Raw genomic sequence first — 15057 nt, 5'->3', positions numbered from 1 at the left:
ACGATCCAAATAAATTTAGCTGCCTTTTGACTTCTGTTACGTTGGTTTTTGTTTAAGGATGCTGTACACGTTTTTGGTATTGATTTTCTAAACTGATATTTTCATATAAAATATTTACTGAACCACACAAAGCTATATATTGATGGAAAGCCTATTTCACATTGGATGTGAAATCGACAAGATAGTGTGTGTATGGACGTGTATAGTCACGTGATATGTGTGCATTTTATTGTAAAATTTTGAGAAATATTCTATATATTAATTTTATTTTATTTAAAATGACCCCAGCTTATGCATCATCTCCCCTGTGTACTTTTTGTAAAAAAAACAGATGAAACTTTACTACATTTATTTGTAGACTGCCAATATTCAAAGGAGCTTTGGGGTAAAGTATTTCATAACTGGGGCAAATTTTTAAATCTAAACAGTCTTCCAGATAAACATCAATTACTACTTGGGGATGGAAATTTTAGTACTATTACAAATCAGGTTATATTCAGTGTAGGAAATTTGTCCAGATTACATACCAGACATCAGGGCTGGTAACTTTCAGAAGTTACAAGCCCTGCTAAAATGTTACCAGTCCCGCACATTTTTTCAATTATTTTCGCACACACACACACAAATAAACACAAGTTGTATACAATATACTATGCACGGTTTATTTTAACAACAAAGTAGCTGTAGAGAACATGCATATTCAGAACATGATATATCAGACGTCTGTGTCACTGTTGCTCTCAGCTAGATCAGAAAAATCTGAACCATAGTCAGAATCTAATCCAGCTACCAAATGAGCATCACCATCTGTTTCAGCTTCTGCAACTTCCTCCTCATCAAGTGTATCAGCAGCTCTCAGCTGCTCTACTGCTTCATCTACTGCCTGTATAGCACTCAACTTCTTTCTCCTCTGTCCTTCCATAAAACTTGGTTTTCGGTGGTGATGCCGATTCCATTGATCTCTTTTCGTACTTAGGGAGTTTGTCTGGTATTTTGCGGTTTGATAACGGCTCGTAAATAGCCCAGCAGATACGGCAATACACGGGTGTCATCGGTGACCAGCCATTCTTTGAACTCCGTCTTCCAGCTTGGAACTATTTTGCGAGTACGTTTTGACTGGTCATACTCCTTATTTGCCGCAATTCTATCGATGCTCGACTTCTGTTTCTTTGTTGGAGGGTCTATCCCCAAAAAACAATACATGTTGTACGCAAAATGAAAACTTTGTAAACAAACTACGCAACGATAGAACTGGTCAGGGGTCACCGGAAGTGTCACAGCACCATGGGAGATAGGACCTGACCCGAGGTCACGTACCTATTATTATGTTAATAAGTCAATGGATTCTGTGTTGTGGGTTGAGAATGAGTGTCGGCAATTCGCGATGTGCGACGGCAATGCAATATTTTCATAGTTTTGGCTGATCACGTTTCTGTTTAAAATGTTTAGAGCACATATAAAGAATGGTAGCTTGTTTTTATTTTAATTTGGGCGGAAGAATGTGGTAACATGTTACCCGACCACCGGACAGGGAAGTTTGAAATTCAACCAGTCCGATACGAAAGTTACCCGTCTCGGGCGTGCGGACGGGCAGGAATTTCCTACACTGTTATATTACTTGCTAAACGGGCTATATACACTGCTAGGTGTCAAGATACCTTACCCAGTTTCATAGTATTAAAACATTTAGTGTTGAATATTTATAAAATTGAAAAATATATTGCAACTCGTAAAAATATTATGGAGCATCATGTTAATAAATGGAGTGATTTTCCAATCGAATAAGTCAAATTTTATGTTCTTTACCTTACTCTGATAATTTGTTGTATTTGTGATTGTGTTGTACTTTTAGTTCTATTGTATAAAAAAAAAAAATAGTCTCTGCAAAAAAAAAAACAAGCAGCCTGTCGGCTGAGATAGCTCCGCTGTTAGCAATGCACATGGGAATTAAAGAACAGAAGATAACATTAGAAAATGAACAAATCTGAGAGAGGTCCACATGTAGTACCTATATGTATAATATATCAAAGCAATTGGACTTGCGGTTTTCAACAAGAAGTCGAAAATATCACTTTTTACCAAAAATTACAAAAATATTCATCAAAATTAGAGAATTAAAGATATCATTATGAAATGAACAAATCTGAGAGAGGTCCACATGTAGTACCTATATATGTAATATCAAAGCAATTGGACTTGCGGTTTTCAACAAGAAGTCGAAAATATCACTTTTTACCAAAAATTACAAAAATATTCACCAAAATTAGAGAATTAAAGATATCATTACAAAATGAACAAATCTGAGAGAGGTCCAAATGTAGTACCTATATATGTAATATCAAAGCAATTGGACTTGCGGTTTTCAACAAGAAGTCGAAAATATCACTTTACCAAAAATTACAAAAATATTCACCAAAATTAGAGAATTGAAGATATCATTACAAAATGAACAAATCTGAGAGAGGTCCACATGTAGTACTTATATATGTAATATCAAAGCAATTGGACTTGCGGTTTTCAACAAGAAGTCGAAAATATCACTTTTTACCAAAAATGACAAAAATATTCACCAAAATTAGAGAATTAAAGATATCATTACAAAATGAACAAATCTGAGAGAGGTCCACATGTAGTACCTATATATGTAATATCAAAGCAATTGCACTTGCGGTTTTCAACAAGAAGTCGAAAATATCACTTTTTACTAAAAATGACAAAAATATTCACCAAAATTAGAGAATTGAAGATATCATCATGAAATGAACAAATCTGAGAGAGGTCTACCCAAGGTACATATACACCAAGTATCAAAGCATTCAGGCTTGTAGTTTTCAAGAAGAAGTCGAAAAAGTAAAACATTGACACGGACGACGACGACGGACAATCACTCATATGATAAGCTCCGCTCGACAAAGTCGACAGCGGAGCTAAAAATGTGTGTAAACACAGAAAGCCATTTTCGGTAAAAAAATAATTGAACCAATGAATAAACGAATTTGGTGGAACATTGGCAACAAAACAGTTTTTCGGACGACGCTCAGCTCCATTCCGCATTGATTAAGATATAAATCTACATGATAGTTGGAGAAGAAATAATAATTTAGTTATCTTGAAAAAAACAATGCGGTCTGGTTCTTTCCGGTATTCAGAAATTAGAACATAATTTCGAAACAAATAGGAAAATAGAAAAATCCCAGCGCGGCTTGAGAGGGAACATCTCGAAGAGTTTCTGTGCGAAAAATTAGTATAATGCGTCCACTAGAACTCGAGATCAAAGGCCTGCGAATCGCTGTTTTGTTTAACCGAGAAAACGGCAAAAACAACTTAGCAGCAACGTATCGTTGGCTAACTCAAAATCCGTTTGTCCCATGGATCAAAACAAACTCATAACGACTAGTCATGGTATCTGCTTGTCATAATCACGCAGATGTGTGAATATGTGTGGACGCAATTGGTTATAAAGCACGAAATTATGCTCCCGAATCCAATAGAAAACACTGTTTCACGGCGTGACAAAGCCGCGCCAAAATGACGTCATGATTTACATATTCATTATTAAGTTGTGGGAGGTGACACTCCTTTTCTGGAAGACTCATTACCATACATTGCCCTCCATGGAAGGTCATTCACTTGCTTCGCTGCAGAACCGATAACCGTGGCTGAACGCACCACCAAAGTCAACTACATGCAGTTTTCTTTCCAAGATTTTTGTTTTACCACGCGAGATGTCTCGACGAAGATCTGTATTATCTGATTTGAATGGCAATGAGGGGGAAAGAAGTCACAGTGAGTGCTGAACTGAATCGGGAAATGCGATCGCTTGGGTTTAAAGTTGTCTGTCAATCGGGCGGTGAATTTTAAGTTTGTTTGCTCCGTTATTAATTTGTACATTTGTAAAATAATCTGTTCGCCATAAATCGTGTTTTCTGTTTTTTTAGTTCCCAAAACTGTTGTGACAAAATTTAAATTTTCATAATACTCGTAATCGCTTTACATATTGTCGACGTCCTTCTCCAAATTTCCTTGGATTCGTTTTCTTTCGTCACTGTCATAGTCGACCCAAGACGGTTTCATAGTCGACTGCTTGAAGAGCGAGAAATTCAATGAAATTAAATTTGTGGACGATAGATTTGTAGATGGAATGCATGTAACTTGTACCTCGGACTACTAATACTTGTATTACTAGTCTGAACTTGTTCTGAATGCAAGAGACTGTTTATATTTGCTATGGTAGTGACTTTAGCTGATTAATTAAAACATAGCTTTCAAAACAATGACATGTGCTTTTGTTTTTAATTATTAACAAAAATTGATTTTTACACCCTATAAAAACATCCAATTCCTTTTTTTTTCTACTGAGTGTTTGCTCCCTGTGGTCCAGCATTGAAAAATACAAAAAAGTAGAATTTGGGGTTTCAAAGCAAAAAAACGTGTACAGCATCCTTAAGGCTGTTTATGAACAACAAGGAGGCATCTCATAGAACAATAGCTATGGAAATCATAGACAAAGGTGAAAGTGCGAAAATCAAGCATGGCGGTAATGATTTTGAGCGTGGCGGAGTCTGACAGGTGTGGTGGTCTCTCAGGTGTGGCGGCGCCGCCATACTGTTTTTATCCTGGTGAGAACATTAATATACATCTAGAATAAAATTTTTCAAAAACAAAATGGCTACCAGATTACCATCTTGAGTAAAAAGTGAAGTGAAAATATGGTCACTTTTAGGTAATTTCCACATGAGTATAACCTGAATCTTGCACAAACTCTTAGTTTGAGAGAACAGTTCATATTTAAACAATAGCCAAAATATAATTTCTAGACACAATAGCCAGATTATTAGAGACACGACTATAAATATTTTTATTTGGCACATATATAATCTAGCCTATCATGGAAAACACCATACCTCAGACTTGGTCACCAATTGTATGTGATTAGATTCTTCATACTCAAGAATACCCAGTCTTTCAAATATAGATGAACCTGGTTTACTCAAGTTATTGATGAATAATTCCAACTTGAAGTTAGCTGGTGATGTTCTCCTACAATAAAAAGAATTACATTCTGTTAAAACAAAAGACTGCACAGTGGGCAATGATATCACTTAAATCTAAAATAACAGCGACTCGTATACATATAGCCTTATGCTCCATGAAAGTTATTGAACAAATTACAAAATCCATGGGCAATATAAATTTTGATCACTGGTCAATAGGTCCAAGTTCCAAAAAGAAATTGACCGGTATCCAGGGCAGATGTGCCACAGACTGATATGGGAGGCTAAAGCCACTGGTCATTATTCAGTGTGCAAAATCCTTGAGAACTCTTTCAAAGTTAATTTTTTTGCAGAATATTGTTTCAGTCTAATCTACTCATTATTAGATTACATTGTTATGTAAATGAGTTACTATGTGTAATGATGATTTTTATACGTATCTGTCAAACAAAGTTCAAACACCCAGGAAAAAAATATAATGCACACAAATTGAAGGAATAATAACTTCATTACACAACAATGTTACCATCATTCCGATTGCACAGTTTTGCAAGCTGGATGTAAACATAATACCCCATGAACCCTTTCAGAATTTTACTGAGAAGTCGCGTATTTTACCTCAGTAAAATGCATAGATCTAATTGGAGGCAATATAACAAAAAAATGAGTACGAGTAAACCATTTTTTATGTGCATTCCTATTTTTATTCAGAGCGCCCCTGTGCAAATAATTATCAGCCAGGTATGAATAGACAGTGACTGTACCATCATGACATGGGATAAACAGGAAACCAAATCAGTTTATAAGTGCAAACAATGATGCATGTCATTTTCAAAGTGTCCCTAGTATAATAATTATATATTAATAGCAGTCATATAAATTCTTACCCAAGTTTATTTTCTTCATAGAATTCAGTGTGTGCTCTTGTACCAGAAGGAATAATCCTGATTTCACTTATACACACTGGCCGTGGAAACTGCACAAGATCTAAATTTAATTCCTGCAGTAAAATGCAAAAATGAGTGAAGAATGAGATATGATCATAGATTTAAGGTCTATGATATGATGCACGTTTTACTATTTCAAATATTGAGGTTTTACATGTAGTACTTTAAAGAGCATAATGACTGTTTGAAACATATTTTCGTTTTTAGGTGGAAATTACATTGAAATCTCATCCTTAACTGTACTCTGAATGTCAAAAAGAGTGATTCCATTTGAGTATCATTTGCATATTGAAATCTGGTAGCCATCTTTCTTTTTATACACCTGGAGCCGAGAGGAGTATGGGTCATAATTCACTCTCAACAAAAAGATTTTAAAACGATATTTATTGAGTGATAAGAATTATAATTACCAGATGTATTCGTTTCTAATTTCTGAATTGTACTTTGTGTTCATGCATCTGATGCTATAATATGCATCCTTTCTTATTTGCATACCGAGACACTATTCCTTGAATACAGTTTACCGTTTTTTTATTCAGAATCGCTAAGAATGCATTGCAGCAATAAATTTTGTTATTCTTAAAGTTACGGTACGATTTATTAGCAATGATTTTGCTGCATGGTGTTTTTTAAGAGGCGATTAGAACTTTTTAGAAGGTAAAACTAATATTAAAAGAGTTTCACAGCTGTTGTGATGATAACAGATAAAATGTTTTGCACATTTGTGAAATAAATCTGCAAGTCCTTAATCTAATTTTTTTGCCATGAATCATCTCAAGTGATTGTGTTTCAACAAAAATGATGTTCATGTGTCATCTAATGTTTTTACAATGAATCATCTCAAGTGATTGTGTTTCAACAAAAATGATGTTCATGTGTCATCTAATGTTTTTGCCATGAATCATCTCAAGTGATTGTGTTTCAACAAAAATGATGTTCATGTGTCATCTAATGTTTTTGCCATGAATCATCTCAAGTGATTGTGTTTCAACAAAAATGATGTTCATGTGTGTCATCTAATGTTTTTGCCATGAATCATCTCAAGTGATTGTGTTCCAACAAAAATGATGTTCATGTGTGTCATCTAATGTTTTTGCCATGAATCATCTCAAGTGATTGTATTTCAACAAAAATGATGTTCATGTGTCATCTAATGTTTTTGCAATCACTGATTTTTAAAATTACAACATAATTCTTTATTCTACAAGTCTAATTATTTAAATGTGGTCAAATTTTTGTTATTGTACTTTACAGTTCTTCTTGACAACTTGAAAAATAAGCCAGTTTACATACACAAAACAGGGTGCATTCTCTTTAATAATTTATAGGAAATCTCACTGCAATAACTTGTGTAACACTTTCTAAAGACAAGCAGTGCTGAGAGTGGCCAGCACATAACAAATCATTCTGAACATTATGAGGTTATTCACAGATTACCAGAATTTATGTACGAGTGCATCATTAAGCAAAAGTAGACCCAAGGGACTGTTATAGGTTGAAGACAAAGCCTTGCTGTTAATTATGCAAGCAACATGATGATGTATAATTTGCAAATAGGTGGAGCTCATCTGCATAGAAAGATGAAATTTGCATGAAGTGGTGAGTAAATATAATATTGCATTTCCCCTTGTGACTAGTGATTGGAAAGTAATTCCATGACATCATTCTACCTGTCAATCAACTTGTCACACTACAGATATGCTACAGGAGAATTTCTCTACAGTGGCGATGTAAACTGAAAACAGACTTCTCAAGGTAGAGTGAACCAAGTGAGTATTGGTCGCCAAATCCGAAGGAGAATAACGCACTGGGGAGGAGCACTTGTAGCCAAGGTGTTTATTGCTCAACTGCTAGGCCTGGAACTGAGTCCAAATACTCACGAGATGTTCCATACAATGTATCAATATCATTATGCAAATACCATACTTCCCTGAGTATAAGTCCAGGGGCCTGAACATGTAGATCGGGAAAATTAGGGGGTGGGCTTATACTCGAGGACCACCTCAGAAAAGATTTTTAAAAATGGGGGGGGGGGGGTTTAAATTGTAACCAATTTTTCCCTAAAGCTGTTGATTCGCAATTTTCGAAAGGTACAGTGAGGGTGGAGGAAGTATTTAAACCCTTCAACGTCACCATTCATGTCAAAGAATAGTTTGCTCGATCACATCCCATTCAAGAAAGTCTCAATGGACACGATTATTCGGAAAAGTAAAACGATGTTCAATGAATAGGTTTCACGACTTGACGATCACATTTTTGGCGTTTCTAAAACTACTACTCAAAATAAATATGGATTACTTCAGTATTGCAACATCGGGGTTCATTCTGAGTAAATAACAGAATAGAAAATGTGCGAACGATGTTCCATACGTTCGCCGGCCTGAAATTAATGCGAGTTTTCTCGTAAAAGCAGGAACCAAACTACCGTACCACTCACGATTATTATGCAATGAAATACACTTTTTACATGCATATTTTAATAAATGTCGTCGATGCCCGGTAGAAACACCATGGGCTTATACTCAGGGATGCCCTCAACTTGTTAAATGTCTAAAAACAGAGGGGTGGGCTTATACTCGGGGAGGGGCTTATGCTCGGGGAAGTACGGTAACTAAACTAAACGTCATAGCCTCAAATCATTACAGGCAACTTATGGCATGGTGGCCTACAACAGTCTGTCAGACGCCTTTGGTATTTCGCAAAAGCATTGCGACATTTGCGACATTAAATCATTTTAGTTGAGAAAAACCATTATGCCAGCAGTCTAATCGTATAGCAGTAAACGAGCACTCAGAATTTGCGTCTGTGTAGTGTCCGTGTGTGATGTGTTTGATTATGCAAATTTTGAGTACGTTACTGAGAGTGTCTGGTAGCAAACTATTTCTGGAAGTGATACTTTACCTTACCTTTTTTTTTTTCAGTGTTTTTAACAAAAAAAAAAAAAATGCACAATAATAAGTTTATTAACAAAATATTGGAATTTAGGTTTTTGTACATAGCACACTTCAGCATATATGTTCCACAATTTGCTTTGTGTTTTCATTGATCAGGTGGAGGGGTCAGGGGTCAGTCAAACAGAAAACAAAAACTAGAGTATGATAACCTGAGTACAATAATAACAATTATTGTAGCGAGGTATGTATGGGGGTCTAAAAACTAACTCTGCGACGCGATTGTGCGACTCGCCGAATGTCGATTATTGCACTCTGCGACAGGATCGCAGTGTCATTCTGCGAAGAGCACGATTCCCATTGGTTGGTTGGTCGAAAAGCGTGAATCTCAATGGTCGATCGATGTAAGAGTACACAGCATGCCTTATAGAAATGTTCAGTTTTAAATGGTTATTTTGCCGACTGCTCGCGAACTACGGCAAACAAGTATTTACCGACGACATGCCGCACGGTTCAGTAATCAGCAAGTATTTAACATTGATTTATTAACATATAAAACATCCCCCGGATGGGATGAAAGGGGTTATAAAACACATGCACGTTGGTGTTGGCTGCCTTATTACGGTGTAACATCAGGGAGCTGGTAGTATTAGGGCCATCTTGAAGTTGTACGGCTTCGTCCGCAACTATGCTCATTAGCATAGGCGGCAGCTTTAAAGCGAGTAGAGCGCGAAGTAAGTTTCACGCGATGTTACGTTCTTTTTTGTCATTAGCAAGTATAATTTGTTATGACTATATTCATCACTTTGAATTCCCAAATAAAGCGTGTAGCGGGTCAAACAGTTTTTAGGCAATCAATATAGTTTTATTAGGAATATTAAGAGAAAAAACGTAAAGCTGTGTGAATGGATTGAAACTACTGCTGAAGATAGAAAACTAAAACGGCAGTGTCAACGGAAAATTAGATGGGTGCACGCTACTGCATAAACGGAAACATGGCTTTGTTTATAGAGGGACTGTGATTTGGCCGATGTCGACGAGCAACAGATTTTCTGTACTCACTTCCTCGTCTGATCAGCGGCCCTCAACGGTCTCACGTATAGGTGTCGTCATCGGTTAAGTTGTTGAAACTCTTTCGCGTTGATGCGAATATTTCAGCCTAGTCGTCCCCTTCGAACAACTCTCGAAGTTGGTCATTATATGACCTAGACGTGTTTGCAATCTGTTGCGATTCCGATGAAAAACTCTTGAAAAATAAATATAAATTGCGTAAACGTAAAGGCTGCAGGAAGGTTAGGCTGCAGGCAAGTCTAAATTAGTAAATATGACCCTGAGTTGCAGATTTTTTTTTGCCTCGTCTGTCATTGGCGTCTTTGCTTTCTTTTTTTCATCGTCATTGCGTTAGTAGAATGGTATTATTAAAATAAAATATAAAAAATAAAACGAAGTCTTGACTGATAATAATGCTGACAATGGACGTTAGATAAATATGCATTGTTTGCGACAGGAAATTTGTCACCCGTTCTATCAGAATCGTCAACAACAGAGTATTACCGGTAGTATACATATACATGTTATAAACATTATGCAAATATTAACGAAACGGTAGTAGTGTTAGCGTTTGAGCACTGGTCTATCCGAAATTTGGAAAAGCTGGGATGATGAATCAAGGTACATGTACAAAGTAACCGTTTTATTAATTATTGAAAAATCAAGAAGAAAAAAAAAAGAAAATTTCCATTCCCACTACATTAAGATCAATATGGACCACCGAAATTTGGCGTTCATTTAAAAAAATAAACCATAATTTTCAGTAATACTGACTTCAAAAATTATGATACAAAAATAATTCAATTCATACCACAAACCAACGCCGTTTTTGTTTACTTTTCACAACTGTTACAAAGTATTTCATTTCTGGTTAAAATACCAGCTACTCGATCGTAGACCACAAGTTTGGAGTCCGTTTATGATCTAAACGAAGGCAGACGATTGCAAACAACTGCTGTCATGGCAAAACGTTGCACATCGTGAATGATTTTTTTTCATTGCTTGCAAATTATTTTCCTTGATGCACTCAACAAAGTCAAAGCAGACGTACAACATTCGTTGCAGAACGCGTGAAAAGTACTTCGCGTTCCACTCGCTTTGAAGCTGCCGCCTATGCTAATGAGCATAGTCGTCGGGACCAGGGAGCTGTAATGAGATACAGCTCCCTGTCGGGACGAAGCCTTACAACTCCAAGATGACGATAAAGTTACACCGTAAATAGGCAGTCAAAACCAACGTGCACGTTACACTATTTAAGTTTTCTAGCTAGCGGTGTGATGTGTGTAATCACCGTAAACCATGTGTCATTTGTTTGGTCCCACAAGTTGTCTTCCATGTGCTTGCCGATTACCCAACAGTGCGGCATGTCGCCGGTACATAGAATTTACACACTTTTTTTTTACCGTACCATTTTTACCATTTAAAACTTAATTTTTTATAAGGCATGCGGTGAACATCGACCATTGGGATTCGGGCTGTTCGACCCACCAACCAATAGGAATCATGCTCTTCGCAGAGTGGCACTGCGATCCTGTCGCAGAGTGCAATAATCGACATTCGGCGAGTCGCACAATCGCGTCGCAAAGTTAGTTTTTAGACCCCCATACATACATGTTGTAGCACAAGACGTATGATAATAAAACCTATACATATTTACGGTATATTACACTGAAGAAGGTGTGAATATTTGTTTATATGAATACACAAACACTTTACCAATTTTTAAATTAATTAGTAGATAAATACTACCAGTATAACCATCTGGTTACTGTGACTTTTGGTCAATCACAGACTTGAGAACACTCAGGAAAGTAAAATGATGCTACTGATTTGTCACATTATTTCACAACGATGATACAGGCAGCAAGTGGTCACTACAACTTGGTCACAGATTCTAAAACATAAAGTTACTTGTCATTGTTTGCATTCAGAAACTAACAAATCGTGTGAATCATGCTGTGTACCACTGAAGATATAATTAGGAGGAAATGGAGGAATTAGGAGGAAATGAGCAAACATCTGCCCTCTGGGTGTATGCAGTAATAACAGTGAATTCTATTTCCCAAACATTGACGATCAGGGACAGTGTGTCATTCTTTCCTCGTCTTGTATCGATCTTGCGGCTAAAATTGTATGCATATACTGTAGTTTAACTGCATCTTCTTACCAATATTCCACATCTAAAATGCATTCACTTACCTCGCCCTTCTCGTGATCAAACGTCTCGCAAAACAATAAATGAATTTCAGTCACGTCTTCATCCCCGGGTTCCGCCATCTTGTTCTTTTTTTTTAACCACAATGCAACATAAGTACCTTTAACTTACTGCAGATTTGCATTTGGAGGCCCAGTCCGGTCTCCTGCCCCAATTTCAACGCTGAGGGCGGTTAAGACCATTACAAAATTCAAGCAAGTGGGTGAAATATATTTAAAAAAAATCAAAATAAAGAAATATGAAACTTTCTTTACAATATAACAAAGAGTGAATAAATCAGACCGCAGAAAGACGGCTCAACACAGTTAATGCGAATGTTTCACAAATGGGTAGTGGACATACTCAGCTGACATACTACTACTATGTTATTGGTTTCGAATCAGACGACTCAGGAATGACAACCTTACAAAACATATGTATTGTAGATGTCATCTTCTAACGATAAATTAGGGTAAAAAACATAAACAATTGTTCTTCATCTGTTTTAAATCTGAAACAAGGATTATCTATGTTCCATTTCAGAAGAGGTAATGATACAATCTAGCAATTGAGAAGATCGCATGTATTGATCCCAAAACTCTTTAGAAATAGAATATGCAAAGAATGTTCACATTGCCCTAATTTTCTGACTGGGTTTCCAGATGTTCAAGTACCTATCAAGTAACAGCGAAGACAGTATTATTGTTAAATTGGCTGGATTATGTTCATTACTTGTTTGAAGTTTGAAACAAAAATTATAGTTCGTTATTCATGTTTAGAATTGATATTGTATTTTTTTGACTGAATGTAGTTTGGCAACAATCATGATGTTACCCTTATTTTATTTTCTGTCAAATATTGCACACAATTAGTATTATAAAAAAATGGATAACGTTTTCACGAATCTAGAAACAATGTTAGACAAAAGATATGATAATACTGGAAATTTGTTTTAAAAGAACAATAGTGTCGCTGTGACCATTTGATATAAATCATCATTAATGAGTCAGAAACTTTGTCAACATATTGTCTCGGCATAATGTGTACCAACTCCATAAACATCAGGTCGTTTGGGACAGTCTTGGTGAGTTATCGCTTGATATAGATTACATGAAACTGGATATTTTTCGGATTTTCAGATGTCTTTTCAAAAAATTGGAACCACTGTTTGAATGCCATGCATGATATACGGAGCATTGGGAGACCAATTGGGAGAAGAAGATTGGGAGACCAAAAATTTCGCAGGAAAGGGGCCACAAATGACGAAGAGCTATCATGGACCTCAGACCACTAAGCATGGACCCACAGCTAGACACAGTCCCTCGACACCGGGACTGTGGGCTTGGTTTGGATACAATACTGACACAATTGGGTAGGACGCCCTCTGGAATCATTTCGTATAATGTCCGAGCGCGTATTAACAGAAATGATATACATGCTTTGCGAATAATCAAGGACACTGCAAACAACACGCCGCGTCCTGTTCGATATGGGTCTAATAGCAACGTACACAACGCGTTTAAATACATTGAATCATAACAACAAACTCCGTACATACAGGCTAGTAAAAACTGATAATATTTTTAAAAAATATTTAGAAGTTGTTAAAAACCCATCACATAGAGCTTCACACAGCAACATAGATATATCCAACAGAAAATGTCCCATTTGTAAAACTAATGAAGTAGAGGATGAAATACACTTTCTTCTAAACTGTAAATTATACATAAATGAAAGAAACGATATATTCAAAGTATTAAAAATACAGCCTAAAAAAATACCAATAGAGAAAAACTAGAAACTCTTCTAAATAACAAAGATGAAAAACTGATTCTCAAAATATCAAAATATATTCACAAATGCTTCCGTGTGAGAAAAGAAAATATACAGAGATTGCCAGCTGTCCTGAAAATATAATACATTCTTACATTTATATGTAAACTATTTATTTACTACTTTATAAAAGACTTCTTTTACTAATACTGTTATTTTTTCTTTTTCTTTTTCTGTTATACTTTTTTTGTATTTTATATATATTTTTTCTGTACCATTTAATCTTTATTGTATGTTAGTCCAGATCTCAATGGAGATAGGTTGACAGTAAAGTTATTATTTACATTGTCTGTTTACATGAAATTCGAACATGCTTTGTGCGACGACGCCGGAGGAGGGGGGCAATACATAGAACTTGCCTAATGGGGACGTGCCCTGAAATGGGTCTCGTTTTTTGGATTTAAGTATAAGTATCTGTCTTATTTCTGGTCAAAATAGGTATAAATATCGGTATAAATATATATTTTCCGATTTGGTACTGTTGTTTCTCATTTAAAAATAACCTGAACATTGTGTTAGTAATATGCTCTTATGTAATAAATCAATATACAATGCAACTCTTGGCTTACATGTGCTTCTATTGGATATGCTCTTCTAATAGAGCACATACGGTAACTGTTTTATTTGGAATAAACAGTGATGACAGAAATGATACTATGGTATAAATATGGGTAGTTTTACCTGAATAGTGATCCAGGTATAAAAACGGTCACACCTTTGAGCATTCAGGGGCACCTACCCAGCTGTGTATCAACTGCACCCCCCCTCCGGCGACGACCACCGCCCTATAAAGTGCAAGCATATATTGTGAAACGCCGGAATCACGTATATTCGGTCTTGACCCCCAAATCTGTCTATTGTGGTTATTTGAAGACTATACACTATTTTTGATCACACTGAACTGATCACCAAATTTAACAAGTGTTCTGTTTTTACACTTCTGCCGTGAGCGTTGGCAAGCCTAAATAGGTTTCGATTTTATGCACCGCCACCCGTGGCTGTCCCTTGCTCCGTGCGTCTAGTTTTTTCGCAGACTGACTAAATTTGCATTATAGTATATTTCTAAAATTCCCATGTGACTTTCATAACATATCAGAACTTTGTATACTCTAATCTTATAATTCCTTGTAGCTATATATATATATATA

At 36.1% G+C, this 15057-nt stretch overlaps 1 protein-coding gene across 2 annotated transcripts in view; it reads right to left on the bottom strand.

The window, feature by feature from the left end:
* The window catches only part of LOC100372325 (protein virilizer homolog), a 71093-nt gene extending 58843 nt beyond the window's left edge, over positions 1 to 12250 (bottom strand). For both annotated transcript variants that reach the window (XM_085500316.1, XM_085500317.1), the window contains exons 1-3: positions 12082 to 12250; positions 5882 to 5994; positions 4905 to 5040 (exon numbers count right to left, since the gene is read on the bottom strand). In XM_085500316.1, coding sequence (XP_085356442.1) covers positions 4905 to 5040; positions 5882 to 5994; positions 12082 to 12159 — 327 coding nt within the window. In that variant the 5' untranslated portion in view covers positions 12160 to 12250. The remainder of the gene's footprint in view (positions 1 to 4904; positions 5041 to 5881; positions 5995 to 12081) is intronic.
* Between the last annotated feature and the right edge of the window lie 2807 nt (positions 12251 to 15057).

Source organism: Saccoglossus kowalevskii, chromosome 6, assembly GCF_978046115.1.
Source record: "Saccoglossus kowalevskii chromosome 6, keSacKowa6.1, whole genome shotgun sequence".
NCBI lineage: Eukaryota > Metazoa > Hemichordata > Enteropneusta > Harrimaniidae > Saccoglossus > Saccoglossus kowalevskii.
This window is presented reverse-complemented; position numbering and strand designations above follow the sequence as displayed.